At 39.2% G+C, this 16,239-nt stretch overlaps 1 protein-coding gene across 2 annotated transcripts in view; it reads left to right on the top strand.

The window, feature by feature from the left end:
* Positions 1 to 16,239, top strand: part of PDGFD (platelet derived growth factor D) — a 203,705-nt gene that overhangs the window by 123,056 nt on the left and 64,410 nt on the right. The window contains exons 2-3 of one of the 2 annotated variants that reach the window (XM_036427207.2): positions 2,750 to 2,936; positions 7,225 to 7,405. In XM_036427207.2, coding sequence (XP_036283100.1) covers positions 2,750 to 2,936; positions 7,225 to 7,405 — 368 coding nt within the window. Of the gene's footprint in view, positions 1 to 2,731; positions 2,937 to 7,224; positions 7,406 to 16,239 lie in introns of both variants that reach the window. The other variant, XM_036427206.2, reaches the window with a different exon arrangement.

Here is a 16,239-nt window from a genome sequence, read left to right as displayed (position 1 = left end):
AAGTTTAACTGGGCCAGTGCAACACTACAAACAGCACGAGTAAAGACAGTGACCTGGATATTCCCATATGCACAGGAATACTTGTCAAAGGGAGAGAAGACTACATTCCTCAGGCTGACTCATTGTTCACATGCCTTCTCTTATTTTGGAAACTTTAAGAGCTACCCTCAGCAGCCTAACCTCTGAGTGGCTTCCGCCAGCAATTTAGACCTTCCTGACCAGGCACACTGAATTACAGGCCCCACAGTGAACTCTCTGCAGGGAAACAGAAATAGGCTGTGGCTGGAGTCTGCTTATAGAGGGGCCTAAAAAGCCAAAATCTGAAGCGCAAAGAGAACTCTGGATCCTGGGAGAAATGAAAAATGGATCCACTGTGCAATGTAATTCTGATACAAGCTACCGAGAGTTAGATCGGGTTTCACAGGTTACGGGCACAGTCCCTGCAAGACTGCACTTCTGACACCAGCTACAAGTTCGGTGGTCCCCAGGCTACTGGCACTTCTGACCAGCGGGCTACAAATTCAGCCTTTCCCACAGCCTCAGGCTTGAGAATTTGGTAGTGTTGATGTAAGAAGTCCAAACATTTTTAAAAATATATATATATTTTATTGACTTTTTACAGAGAGGAAAGGAGAGGGATAGAGAGTTAGAAACATCAATGAGAGAGAAACATTGATTCAGCTGCCTCTTGCAAACCTCCCACTGGGGATGTGTCCGCAACCAAGGTATATGCCCTTGATTGGAATGGAACCTGGGACCCTTCAGTCCGAAGGCTGATGCTCTATCCACTGAGCCAAACCAGTTAGGGCAGAAGTCTAAACCTTTTAATAACTTCTTAAAAATATGTTTTGATTGATAATAGAGAAATAGGAAGGAAGAGGGAGAGAAAAACATCTATCTCAGTGGGCTGCCTCCTACACATCCCCTTCTGATAATCAAGTCCACAACCCTGACATGTGCTCTGATAGAGAATCTAACCTGTGACCTCTCTGAGCCACACCTGCCAGAGCCTGTAGAGAATTTTTATGAGAGTTTATTTGAGCCAAACTGAAGACACATGCTGGGGAGCAAGCTCTCAAATGCTCCAGAGAACAACAGTTTTGCAGTTTCTTTTATGCGTTTGAAATTAAGGGAGGAATTTAAGGAAGCCTCTGTGGAGGTGGGGAAAAGCAAGGAGGGGGGTTGGATTACAGATTACAGAATAGTTAATAAGATCATGTGCTTTTTGCAGCTGGTCATGGCTTATTTCAAAAGCGTGTGAACCTAGATGCACAGAAACAATGGACAGGCCTTGCTTAAGGCAAATATAAACTTGTTACTAAAAAGTCATATGCCTGGGGCTTGACTACCCACCATGACCTGCCCAGTTAAGAATTTGTGATCATGTCACCCTGTGAGGTCACTTTCCATAGAACCTCCCCCAACCTTTTTTTTTTTTTTTTTTAAATTCATACTAGAACAACTCATTGGATTTAAGAAAGTACTATAGTTAAAATCGCAATATTACTATAAAATGTACAAATCTGAACCAGCCAAATAAAGAGGAACATGTGGCAAGCACGTCTGGGAGGGTCCCAGGCATCCCAAGCACAAAGCTTTTGTTCCCTCAGGACGATCCCCTTCCCAGCACATCAGTGTGCATCCCCAACCAGGAGGCTTGCCCAAGCCCCCATGGCCAGAGTCTTTATGGGGTTTCATTCTGTAGGCAAGACGGATTGAATCACAAGCAATGTGATTAAACTCACCTCCCAATGCTCCTTCTCTCCAGGCTGATTCCCAGGCTCGGAGCTCATGTTGGTCTTTCTGTTGAGGCCAGCACCCTTCCTGAAACTACTTAGGGGTTCCAAGTATCTCACCTCATTAGCATAATGTGGCCCCAGGGGAGCATCATGAGAAAGAGCACTTCTATTACTTGCAAAATTCTAAGGGTTTAGAAGTTCCCTCTCAGGAACTCAGGACAAAGACCAAACAAAAAATGCTATTAAACAAACAACACACAGGAAATAAAAGATGTGTTGGATCTATTTAAGTCATGAAAAACTAATGCAAAAAATATAATTTCTATGATGGAGAAACCATGGAAAAACATCACTTGAATGTAAAATTAGGGTTATAAACACCATTAGGTTTTTAAAATGTGTTTTTCACTCATGGGTACATTTATACAGCGTTATTTATTGAATGTATACCTCCTATGCTAATCAATAAGGTATGCCATTACACTGTCCCTGTTTGTTTTTTTTTTAATAATTTTATTTGTATTACATTAAAAAGAGGAAGGATGGTGCTGAGAGGTGGGAGTAGCTAGGAAGGGGTTAGTGGAGGGGGGGGGGGGATGAGCCATATGTAATACTTAAACAATAATGAATTTAATGAATTTAAATTAAAAACATAAAGAAAAGATGGAGAATGAACTACAATCAAAATGAACCTGAGTTCTGGGATAATTGTTATTTTTTCCTTGTCAAATATGATGTTAAGAGAGCCTCTCCAATACAAAGCATTTGTCATCACGTCTACGTGGGTGAGGGATTTTGGAAAGCAGGTGGTTACAGAAGAAATGTCTATGTTATTTGTTTCACCAAAGGGCTACCATTTGGTCTTATGTTTTTAATCAAAATCGAGAAGTGCTTTGAAATGTGATGTTTTTTAAACTGTTCTTTTTTTTTTTTTTTTGCTTTCCTGTAATTGGAGCAACATACTAATTTCTACAAGTTGTGACTACTAACAGAGAGCAATCACCTCACAGACTTGTACCGGAGAGACGAGACCATCCAGGTGACAGGCAACGGCCACCTGCAGAGCCCCCGCTTCCCGAACAGCTACCCCAGGAACCTGCTTCTGACATGGCGGCTCCGCTCCCGGGACAAAACAAGGATACAGCTGGCCTTTGACAATCAGTTTGGATTAGAGGAAGCAGAAAACGATATCTGTAGGTAAGTGGCGAAAAATGTCCAGTTGATAGAACTCTTCCAATGTAGAAAAACAAAAACAAACAAACATAAATTTAAAAGCATTATATCAAACTCCCCTTTGGGGCTCTTTGGACCTACTCAAGATGTACCACTTCTCTCTCAAAAAGTCTTATGTCAGTCTTAACAGGCAAAATCAACTGGGGCATGGACGGGGCTGTGGAGGGTCTAGTAACCTCACTTTCACACCCAGGGAAGGCAGGAGTCTGCATGCCTTAGTCTTGGCCAGCCTACCACAGCCTCTGTGAGTAGATGGATCATCCAATAACCCTACATCACCTGCAGCCAAGGCTTGTGGCTCTGGCCCAAGTCAGCCTTGGGCTCAAGGAGTGTGTACCCTTAGTTCTTGGCTCCAGGAACTAAGCAGACTATGTAACCTATGCACAGAGATGGTTCCCCCGCCCTGGGAGAGGGTGACAGCAAGGACCTACCGTGTCAGGCCCTTACTCTGAAATCATAGTTTTAGGGTCTCAGGTGTGTGTAAGAAGGATGAGGTGGCAACCCCAGGGACTGTGGGCCCCTCAGATGGTCTGTCTCCTGTAGTGTCTGAGTCAGCATTGGAAGATAAAACCATGGCTGATAATCTCCCTTTTGTGGCATATTTATCAGACAAAGCCCAGACTGTTGTTTTTTGAATTGTCTTCTCCAAGCATCTTATTCACTTAATTAGCATATATAAGACTCAGGGAGGACTTTTTTCTGTTCTGTACTTAACTGCACACAGTTGTTCTGCATTGCCAATGAACACTAAGCTGCTAAAACCTTCCAGCAGGCTTATTTTTCTTTGAATAATAAAAAAAGGGGGAGTCTCAAATTTTGCTGTCCTTTGTTGCATGTTTATTATGCTGACAGTTTTTATTATGTTGCTATATTTTTTCAAGAAAAATAGCAGTGGCTATGACTTTCTAGGACCATAGAGGGTACTGTATGTCCAAATACAGATTCAAATATGTGCAAGAAGAGCCAGTCAGTATTTACAAAGAGAAGAAACTAGAGCGGATCTTGTTTCTTTTTAACTTTGAAAAAAAGAACTAATTTTCTGCACTGGAAAAAAAAAAGGTTTATGAAACACACACACACACACACACACCTCTATTGAAAAATTATTAAAGGTGATGACATGGAAGGAGAAAGCCAGTTTTCTACTGCTGAACAGGGATTTTGATTTTGGTAGTGAGTGAACTTTTTTGGCATTTTGGCCTTAAAAACAGAAGAAGAGAAAGCTAGAATGGTTTGTATTTTGGTCCTCCATCAATCTAGCTGCTCCTCAAAATTTATGGAAAAGTAGAGGAATAAGGGGTGGACAGGGGTGAGGAAGAAGGGAAAGACACAGTTCAGAGACTTGCCTCGGAAGGCTCCCTAAGAAACATAGTTGTGCTCTCTTGACATCAGACCTGGAGCAGATATTTATTATGCTGCTCATGTGTCCTAAAAACAAGAACGACCTATTGCAATCTTAACAAAGTTTCCAGTAAACTCCTGCTTTGAGCAGTAAATATGATTTACACATATTGTATATACAATGAAATGCAATTGATTTTCTACCCTCTGGTCCAAAACCTCCTTGATGTTTACACTGTATTATGTTATTGCTTGAAATAATTCTTTTTTAGCTCTTTTCACCTTCCAAGCACCATATAAACTTTAAGTAACTAGTTTATACAGTGCCCAAGAGTTGACCAACTGAGAAAATCATATAAACCTTCTTATTCTGCTCATGAGATAATTGAGGCAAAGGACATAAGGCTTTCATAAATCACTTCCAACAAAATTAACTCAGCATGCTGTTATATTTGCCTCCTCCTTAGGTTATTCTTCCCAACCAATAAGAGCTCTGAGGTGCATGGGTAGGACCATAAAGCCAAATTAGATTTTCTTTATATTTAAATGTGATATTTCTCATGCTGATTACTTTTGGCAATTGTTACAAAAAATCTACCTAATAGAAGAGTAAGATGCTAATTGACTGTACTTTTGCAACACCCACCAGCCAATCAGGAGTGAGTATGCAAATTAGCCCAACAAAGATGGTGGGTTAATTTGTGTACACAGGTGCCAAGTGGCTAGGGACAGAACAGGACATTTGTGTCATTGCCAAGGCGACAACACAGTCATTCCACATCTCCCCAGCTGTTCAGGTCTCAAGACAGTGTGGGAAGGCAGAAAGGTGGCTCTGTGCTGGAGCAGAAAGGCTGCTCAGGCCACAGCACAGGTGGTCTGGCAAAAAGGGGGACGGAGGCCCATTCTTGCATGAATCTTCATGCATTGGGCCACTAGTGTGTGTGTGTATGTGTGTGTGTGTGTGTATGTGTGTGTGTGTGTGTGTGTGTGTGTGTATAAATGTTTGACAGACTTATGCTGTCACTTATGTGGGTCTGCCCTGGCACAGTATGGAATGTGTAGGTTCTTGACTTCATGCAGGAAAGATTTCATGATATAAGTCCAGGTGATTTTTGAGAGTAAGTTTATTAAATTGGGGACAATGAAAGAAAAGAAGGGCTTAAGATAGCAGAGGCAAGATCATAGCCATAGAAGTGAGCCGAGGTGGAGCTGCCTTGACCCTTTGGAAACGTGAGGAGGAGTTGAGCCTATATGTGGATGCTTTGGCCTTTTAGAAAGCAAGTCACGGAGGCAGAAGAAGTGAGCCGTCTTGGCTGTGTGGACTCAGGAAACAAGTTACATAGCCAAAAAGAAGGCCCTTGGAGACAGGTTCAGTGGTTAGTCTGGGACAACCTGCCACATTCTTGCTTCTCCTCTTGGTGCAAGTCTCCTGGGAACCTTTAGAGTTTAGAAAAAGAAAGTGAAGATAAGTGCCTGAGGAAAGAATGGGGGTGGAGGGCAGGAGTGTGCTCCTGAGAGAGTGCTCATTGTGTCCTTTGTCTTAAGGGTTTTTATTTGTTTCAAAAGGCAGGAATGTTAGGGGAGGTCTCAGGGGAGGATCTCAATAGAATATTCAGCTGCCTCCTAGGTCTATACTTTGGTATGCTGATGCATCAAAATGAGCTCATTGAGGGATTAAGGTCACTCACTATCTGGTCAGTTTCACCTTCAAAGAATGTCACCCAAGGGGGACCAGGACTGAGGTGAGTCTGCCCTCCCCATGGTCTGGAATGTGGAAACCATTTACTCTTAAGTGTTTTGGGTTAGGGAAGATAGTACTTTATGATTTATTATCTGGTCGTAAATTGCCCAGCCATTTAACTGTCTGTCTCAGTTTCCCCATTCCATTTTCCCAGGAATTTTCCTAAGTCTTATTCACCAGCCTCAATGCCACTGTCCACTGTGAATGTAAATTGTTTGCATTGAGAAGTCATTTGGGAAGAGGTAGTGGGGAGAAGTGAGACTCTGATGCCCAGAACCCAAAGGCAAATAGTTCAGCTCATCAAGTCAATGTCCCAAGATTTGAGTGTCTGAAAATAGTATAAATGGTCCTTAGAATGGCAACTCTGTCACTGAATATGTCCTATTGTGTAATGGAAAGGTGGGATGGACTGGACGGACCTTGGGAATCAAATGGCTGTATGGAATGTCTAAAGAAGTTCAATTCTGGCATTCCATGTTTCTCTGACCAATACCAAAGAGGAACCTATGGTCTTAGGCTCATTCACATCCTGGTTTGACCAGCCCAGATATTTACAGTTCTAATTAGCACACATCCTTACCCAAGTCATATGCTTTCCATTTTGATGACAGTCATATTTAATTATATTATCCTTTCAAAAGACAGTGTCCAAAAAGAAAAATTAGTGATTTCTATTGTGCAATGAAAATGCTGGTTCTGTATGCTGTACAGATACAGATTAGTTCCTTTTTAAAGAAAGTACTGGTGTGGTTAATTAATTCAAAGTGGGATTTGTCTGAAAAACTTTATATAGCAAATATTTTACCATATAGTTAGGTTAACATCTTTTCAAATATGATGATAGATTATAGTTATTAGTTTGTTTTTTCAGGCAAACCTTATAAGCCAGATGCTCGGAATGTGGCCCGTTTTGATTATTAATGATTTGAGAACAGTCATGCAATCATGGCTAACTGTATTTAAAGGTTCTCTCAGAACATTGTGGAAGTTTGTACTTAGAAAACCTCATGCAAAAACTAGCTTTGATTTTAACATGTCTGTAGGTTATAATTTTTATTCTACCTAGTAGGTAATAAGAAATCACATATATTAGTTTTAACTTATAGGTGAAAGTATATTTCAAACACTACTTTAATAAAAAATTTGTTTCTTTTGTGAAATTGATACTAGATATGATTTTGTGGAAGTGGAAGATGTATCTGAAACCAGTACCATTATTAGAGGTCGATGGTGTGGACACAAGGAAGTTCCTCCAAGGATCACGTCAAGAACAAACCAAATTAAAATAACATTTAAGTCTGATGACTACTTTGTGGCTAAACCTGGATTCAAGATTTATTATTCTTTTGTGGTAAGTAGCTTAGCCATGCTGTGATTAATAGAAGACACTTGTTTCATGAAGTATAGAGATCATTTTCTATGATTAAACACAGTACTGTGAGGGTGAAAGAATTTTATTAATTCCCTTTGGTATACTTTGTTCCTACAAATGGCCAAAATGATAAAGCCATTTTTAGTAAGGAATACCATTTTGGATCTATGAAGTCAACTCTTGGGCCCATTTTGAAACACAAACACACACACACACACACACACACACACACACAAACAAAATGATAGCATAGTGAATAGAAAAAACAAAGTAGTTTATAGTAAAGCAGTTACTATATTACCTTTGATTCAATTGAAGCAAAATAAATGTATAGCCAGATCAAATTTGAGAATTGAAGCCACTTAAATTTGAAAGTTGTCTCTATACTTCTAATCACATAAAAGAGTCCTAATGATTTTAGTGTAAATTATCACTCAGATTTGGGAAATGTCTGTGTTATAATCATAAAGCCTCAGAGAGAGCAGCATCTTAAAGATCATAAGGTGTATTCAGGACCAAAGAGTTGGATTCTTGTCTACTACACCCATGCTTGTTTGTGGTATCTCCTCTACTAAAATGCCTCAGTAGTTATCTCTAGCTTTAAGTGATTATGATTGTTAGAAAATGTTTAATGTTTTATCAAACCAAAATTGACATTGTACTTAATGCTACTTGTTGGGTCACATACAGTCACAGCCACTTCTTCAGTTAATTAGTCATTCATAAAACAATATAAAGTCCCTTCTTGTTGTTAGACAGTTTCATAAGTATAGTAGCTATAAAGGTAACCAGGGCAGACAGGTTCTTGACCTTTTCCTGGAGGTTATAGTTTGATAAATGTAACAATTAAAATGGTGTAACCTGTCCAGTATGGCTCAGCTGGTTGGAGTGTCATCCCATACATGGGAGGGTTGCAGGTTTGATCCCCAGTAGGTGCATGTGTTTTCCTCTCACATCAATGTTTCTATCTCCCTTCCTCTCCCTCTAAAATCAATAAGCATCGATCTGCGGACTGAAAGGTCCCGGGTTCAATTCCGGTCAAGGGCATATACCTTGGTTGCGGGCACATCCCCAGTAGGGGGTGTGCAGGAGGCAGCTGGTTGATGATTCTCTCATTGACGTTTCTAACTCTCTATCCTTCTCTCTTCCTCTCTGTGAAATATCAATAAAAATATATTAAAAAAATAAAATCAATAAGCATATTCTTGGGTGAAGAGTTTTTAAAATAGGTAACAACTGAGAATGATGATATTAAGACAGAAGTACTGGGTGTGTTAGGTCAAACCCAGGAGAGTGCAGAATAGCAGAATAATTTTGTGTGTGTGTGTGTATATATATATATATATATATATATATATATATGTATATATAAATGCTATATATATATATATATAGCATTTTCATTGCACAATAGAAATCACTATAATATATATATATATATATATATATATATATATATATATATATATAAAATATTCCTGAGTCTTTTAACTGTGTATAGAATATTGTCTTTTGTTCTCTCAGCAATATTTTCTCACTTTCATTCAGTTTATTTCCATCCCCTTTCAAAATGCAGGTGACAGCATAAACCACGGTACTATATATTAAATGAATTTGTGGGGTTTTTCCTCTTATGAGTTAAATTTAGAACAGAAACAATTCTTGCTTTTTGTAAACTAAAGGTTTTCTTGTCTTGCGTTATTGGGAATCATTGAATACTAAATGAATTCTACATCAGAACCTTGTAAATGGAGGAAATAGCAGGTGGTAACAGTGTTCCAGTTCTAATGTGAAAATAATCCATCAAGCATGATTTACATTACTGCAAACTCATGCAGTGCTGCCCAACATTAACACTGAAGGGTGAGCCTTTGGTCTCTACATTTCTTTGCTTTTTAATGTGTTCAATGACGCATGTGTTTTCAATTGTTCATGGAAAAAAAACAGGCTTGGCATGTGATGGACAGGCTTAATGAAGGACCTCCACACACCCCCCCCACTTTTCTTCAAGCACTATTAGTGTGAGCTTGTATGCTTTTTTATGAAGCTTTGGTTGTGACTAAGTTGAATGGTCCATAAATCACTTTGAAACACCCCAACACTAATACAATGTCTTTAAGCAAAGTAATATATTTTTATAGAAAAGGCAGTACAAGTATGACTTTAGGGAAGGAAGAGTACTCCTGTATGGGGAGTTTTGTAGTATAGTGGAGGCTCATCACTCATCTCCTAGCCAGTGTGAAGTGGAATTTTGTGCAGTCTCTGTGATTTGAATGCAAACTATTTGGCATCACTCCACTCACTCATTCACCTCCCCAGAAGCTACCTTCAATTATTTTTTTTAGAAATGTTGATAGTATAACATTTTTGTGCATTTCTCTACTGGCCACTTGATCTGCATTGATTGAGAATAATCTCAGGCTCTCTTTCCATTCCTGGTAGGCTTCTGACACAAAATATGATCAGTTAGGGTACAAACACTTTGATGGCTGAATTCCAAGAGGTAGAATGAGCTTAACCTTCAGGTGTATATAGACTCCAGATCTATAGTCTTGCTCTGTAGGGACAGAAGGTCAATTTCAACTTGGCCAATACATTGAGAAGATCATTTTATTCATGTTTAAATTTTCCTTGGAGAGACAATAAAGCAGACTTTATTAACTCAAATGTATAGAGTCTGGGCTTAAAATTCAAAATGGGCCAAGTGTAAATTGACAGGTAGAGAGTGGGATTGGAAATGGCAGGACTTCTTTAAGTCTGTAAATAATGAGTTGTAACATGTATTGAAGGCCCATAAAACCTATAGGGGTTAGAGGCAGCTGCTATGCAATTGCAGGCTTAAGGAGTGCAATGCCTTACCATCTCACACCTGTCACAATGGCTATCATCAACAAATCAACAAATGACAAGTGGTGGTGAGGATGCGGAGAAAGAAACCCTCCTGCACTGCTGGTGGGAATGCAGACTCGTGCAGCCACTGTGGAGGACAGTATGGGGTTTCCACAAAAAACTAAAAATGGAACCCCCATTTGACACAGTGATCCCACTTATAGGAATATATCCCAAGAAACTAGAAACACCAATCAGAAAGGATATATGCGCCCTTATGTTCATAGCGGCACAATTCACCATAGCTAAGATTTGGAAACAGCCTAAGTGCCCATCAGCAGATGAATGGATTAAAAAGTTGTGATACAATGGAATACTACACTGCTGTAAAAGAGAAGGAATTCTTACCATTTGCAACAGCATGGATGCTACTGGAGAGCATTATCCTAAGTGAAATAAGCCAGTCAGAGAAAGATAAATATCACATGATCTCACTCATTTATGGGATATGATGAACAACATAAACTGATGAACAAAAACAGATCCAGACACAGAGAAACATCAAACAGAACATTAAACCTCACAGGGGACGGTAGGGGTAATAGGAAAGATCAACCAAAGGACTTATATGCATGAATATAAGCCTAATCAATGGACACAGACAACAGGAAGTTAAGGGCATGAATATGGGTAATGGGGAAATAAGGACATATATGTAATACCTTCATCAATAAAGAAATTAAAAAAATAAAAATAAAAACATATCTAAGTAAATAAATAAAGGAGTGAGTGGTAGGTGCTAGGGAAATTGAACCTTAGAATAGTTTTTGAGAAGTCAAATGCTCTTGAAAAATGGCAGGTGGCTATTTGGATCAGTCAAGATCAGCTCCATTGGAAACTCTTGCCTCTCCCTTGCCTCAGTGACTCTCCATGCACAAGGACTTCTGACACTGCATGTTATAGGTGTCCAGGGACATAAGAGCCTCTTACACAAAAGTCAGATCTACATGGTCCATGTTTATAATGGTTTTTGGAAAACAAAGTTTAATTTTTCATCAAGTTTTCAGTCTAGCAAAATGTGGAAGACATAGGTAATATCAATATCATTTACTTTTGGTTGAGAATGATTCTTATATTACAACTAGAGGCCTGATGCACAGATTCATGCACTGGTGGGGTCCCTCAGCCTGGCCTGCACTCTCTCACCCTCTGAGACCCCTCGGGGGATGTTGGACTGCTGGTTTCAGCCCACCTGCAGGGATCAGGCCAAAACCGGCAGTCTGACATCCACTGAGGGATGTAGTAGTGTGCAAAGTGGCAGACGGCCTGGGACGAGCCCAAGCCCAGGCTGGGCTTCCCACTGCTCCTGCTCATCCCAGCCCCACTGCACCTGTAGCTGCAGACCCGCTGCAGAGGTGGGAGAGTTTCCCACCACTGGAGCTGAGTTCACCAGCTGTGAGCCTGGCTTCTGGCTTAGTGGCACTCCTGCTGTGGGAGGGCACTGACCACCAGGGGGCATCTACTGCATTGAGTGTCTGCCCCCAGGTGGTCAGTGTTTGTCATAATGACTGGTCAACCAATTGCTTAGGCTTCTATATCTATCTATCTATCTATCTATCTATCTATCTATCTATCTATGTGTAGATTTTTGTTTATGTGCTTAGAATTCAGTCTCTACCATTTTTATAGCACCTATCACAGTCTCTCCTGGGGCAAGGCAGGTACCACAGCCACATAGTACCAGGCAATGCAGTAAAGATCATTTTGGATTGAATAGGGTTTCCCTTGGCACTAATAGTATGATATTAAACAAGTCTCTTACCCTTTGCTTTTATATCTGTAAAATGGGGATAATAATTAGAGTTACAGTGAAATTTTAAAATGATCACAAACTTTTAGCACAGCACCTAGAATATAATAAATTTTATCAATAAAAAATACTGATAATGACCTTACCTTTACCATCACAAATGGTGTATACACCTTGTCCTACCCTCAAATAATTGGTAATGAATTATTTGAGGGTAGAACAAGTATCTTATTCCTGTGGGTATTTTACAGATGCCTTGTTTATCTATAGCTAGATAATGCATTTGTTGAACTGACTCTTTTCCAAGAATATATAACTTATAATAAGGATTGCCTAATTTTATTTTACTGCTCACCTGTTCAGCCTTCTTTTGTTATTTTTGCTCCATTGAAGAGAACAGACATTTTCAGAGGCCATAATTAAGCTAATATTATCAAACACTTGATAGCAAAATGTGATTGTCTAAGTAAATTAGGCTCTCCTACCTCAAATCTGTTTTATTGGGGTAATGAATGAATTGATATTTTTATGAAGGCCATTAAGTAGATTATTGGAAAGGTGTCCATTACAAGGCTCCAAAGTATGATGTGCAAAAAATGAGCAGCATAGTATGAATTTCAGGTCTGCTGTTTACCAGCTGAGGGCTCAATTTTTAATCTGTAAAGTGGTGATAATATTACCTAAGATTAAGTAGATGTGAGAATTAAATTAGATAACTTTTAAGGCACTATATCTAGATAAGTTAATAATTACTCAAATATCTGCTGACCTTATTATCATTATCATTGCTATTGTCATGATTGTGTCAGGCAACCAGTGAACTTGCTGGACCTGTACACAAAGCTCAGTGGTCAGTGGTCACTTCCTCCATCCCAACTTAGAAACATTTTATTGTAACAAACACAAAAAGTTGTATATGTTTAATAGAAGGCACATTTTCAAAATTCAAAAGTGAAAAATCAAGGTATTTGAAAGTTATTCAGAAAGTTTTTTTCTGTATTAACAAGCTAGTTTGTTTTTCACAAAAACAAAAACACAATTTTATCAGGCCAGTTACTTAACTATGTATCTATGCAGTTTTAATTAACATCAATTAGTACACTTAGATTTCCACTGAGATTAAAATTCTACATGAATCATGGTTTTGCTTTATAAATAATTATGTAAAATAGAAGATGGAGAAGAAGAAAAGAAGAAAAGGGGAACAGAACCAAGGAGTTGAATAAGATCATATCTCAATTATAACAACTTTTGCAGATTCTTTTATTATTACTGATTTGAGAGAGAGAGAGAGAGAGAGAGAGAGAGAGAGAGAGAGAGAGAGAGGGAGGGAGAGAGAGAAAGAGAGAGAGGAACATAAATTTGTTGTTCCACTTATTTATGCATTCATTGGTTGCTTCTTGTATGTGCCCTGACCAAAGGTCAAACCCATGACCTTGGCATTTTGGGAAGGCACTAACCAATTGAACTACTGGGCCATGTCCCTTGAAGATTCTGTGTTTCCTTAAAACTTAGCAGTTAATGAAACAAAATCATGGTAGGCAAGCCATCCTCATTTGCCTATCCTGAGTTTTGAAAGACAGCTAGAGAATGAAGGAGGACCCTATTTACTTTTCTCTATAAAATGTGTGAGAATTCCATCTTTAACTGCATTGTCAGGAAAACTTAAGTGAGTGTTCGGAGCATCCACTGGTGTTGCAGCCATGTCAGTCTGCTAGGACTATAATAGACTTAAGGACAGCCAAATTGAGAATCTTCACAGCAGAATGTGTGAAAGTTTATTCCTTTCACAATCATTCTACTGAAGATTGGGAGCCCTAAGGGCTATAATATTGTTATTTAAGTGCCGACTGTGAGGCAGACCAGCCACAACCCTAGAGATATAGTTTCAGGATCTTTCATGGTAGTGGTAGGAAACAGACAACAAACATGTAAGTAAATGCAGGGTGTCCCCCCCCCAAAGTGTATGCACATTTAACAGTTGATTCTATTACATTTTGAATGTGAAATATATTTTAATAAACACTTCTATAATTATTTAAAGTGTGTATATATTTTTGGGGGACACCCTCTAGGGTAGTAAGTACTTATATACAAACAAAGTATTTGAAGTTCAAAAAGGCCAGAAATAAGGTAAAAGAGAGCAGTGTGATGGAGAATGACTGGTGAGGGGCTCAGTCCAGCTAGAGAGTCAAGGAAGACCTGCGCATATAGCCTTTGAGTTGAGACCTGAAGGGTTAGGAGGAGGCACCCATGAGAAGCTATGCGAGAAGAGTGCTTTAAGCAAAAGCACAGCAAATGCTAAGACCCTGGAATAGAAAAGAGATCTCTTTCCTTTGAAAGTAATAAGTATTTTGATTTCTTAGGACTTAGACTGCTGGAAGAAAGCAAACATAAGGGAGGGAAGTAGAGCAGTCCTTAACTACTGTCCCAGTCAACAGTGAGAAAGGAGATTTCTTATGCTTATCTCAGCCCATCCCTATTTTGAGTATCTCTCAAGTTTTATAGTATTGAGACCTAATAAACGTTTTTAGGTAGTGAACACCAGAGGGTAAGCTAAGGCCAGATACTAAGGAAGTATTAGTAAGATATTAAACAAAGTCTAAGGCAGAAAGAAAACCATGGTCAGAAAGGAGAGTAGAGCAAGAAAGGTAAAGGCATGCTCAAAAATTCCTAACTAAATGTTGTTGCATTAGGTTGCCAAGCTTAAGAGCTTCAAAGGGTGTTGGTTGAAGCAGTTAATGCATGATTGTTGCTGCATTTTATAGGCAAGGGTAGATAAGTGGACTTATTTGAAATTTTAAAAGTGTTCTAAAATTTCATCAATAATAGAGATCACTTTAATGGATTAGGGGGTCTCATTGGGTAAGTCTAATGTATCAGTTATTTAATCAGATTGCTTTCCTAAAACCTGAATACATAATGAGAACTTTAATAGAGTTCATGAGATAGGCATTGGAAAATTTAATACAGTCTTGGAACAAAGGATAATTTAACAAAGTGTATATATAGCTAGGACTAGAAGCAAATGGTAGTGGGGAAGCAGAATGAAGAGGAAGTATGCTCTTGCAATAGGGAGCAGAAGCTGAGTTGCATTTAAAAAAGGGGATTAAGAGAGGAGAAGGAGACAAGAAAGTGACGTGGAATGAAGTCCTATGATGATATTATTTGGCCCTGTCTCATTCAGGGCATTGTTGCTAGTTATGTATTTGTTTCAGTGCATCAGTCAAAATATATTTTATTGAGCAACCATTATGTTCCATGTACTATGATACATATTAGATATAGAGTAGGGAACAAAACAGCCAAGGTTCCTGCCATTATAGAACTTAAAATTTGGCAGCCACAGTCCTAATGATAGTAGTGATGATGATGATAATAATAAATTCTATATAACAAAGATATAATATGCAAATTGACCATCACTCCAACACATAAGATGGCTGCCCCCATGTGGCCAAAGATGGCCACCCTCATGTGGACACAAGATGGCTTCCATAAGATGGCCAGCAAGGGAAGGCAGTTGTGGACAACCAGGCCTGCAGGGGGAGGCAGTTAGGGGCAATCAGGCAGGCAGGGGAGCAGTTAGGTGTTGATCAGGCTGTCAGGGAGTGGTTAGGGGGTGATCAGGCTGGCAGGCAGAAGTGGTTAGGGATAATCAGGCATGCAGGTGAGCGGTTGGGAGCCAGTAGTACTGGATTGTGAAAGAATGTCCTAGATTGTAGAGAGTGCAGGCTGGGCTGAGGGACAACCCGCCCCCCCACCCCCCATGCACAAATTTCATGCACCAGGCCTCTAGTATATTAAAAAATAAAAATTAAAAAAATACAATATCTAACTCTTTGTGTTTTTGTGAAAATTAAATACATGAGGCAAAGTATGTGAAGTATTTAATGCAGAGCCTAGCATATCATAAATAATCTGCTGCTACTGAATTGTGCATTGTAAGTAGACTGATTTTAAAAATATATAGAATTTAGAGCTTCAGCATCTTAGAGATCTAGTGTCTAGGCCAGTGGTCAGCAAATTCATTAGTCAACAGAGCCAAATCTCCACAGTACAACGATTGAAATTTCTTTTTAGAGCCATTTTTTTTTTAACTTAAACTTCTTCTAATGCCACTTATTCAAAATAGACTTGCCCACGCCATGGCATTTTGTGAAAGAGCCATTTT

Source organism: Pipistrellus kuhlii, unplaced genomic scaffold (assembly GCF_014108245.1).
Source record: "Pipistrellus kuhlii isolate mPipKuh1 unplaced genomic scaffold, mPipKuh1.p scaffold_m20_p_9, whole genome shotgun sequence".
NCBI classification, from domain to species: domain Eukaryota; kingdom Metazoa; phylum Chordata; class Mammalia; order Chiroptera; family Vespertilionidae; genus Pipistrellus; species Pipistrellus kuhlii.
Note: the sequence above shows the minus strand (reverse complement) of the source record. Positions and strands in the feature narration are given on the sequence as shown.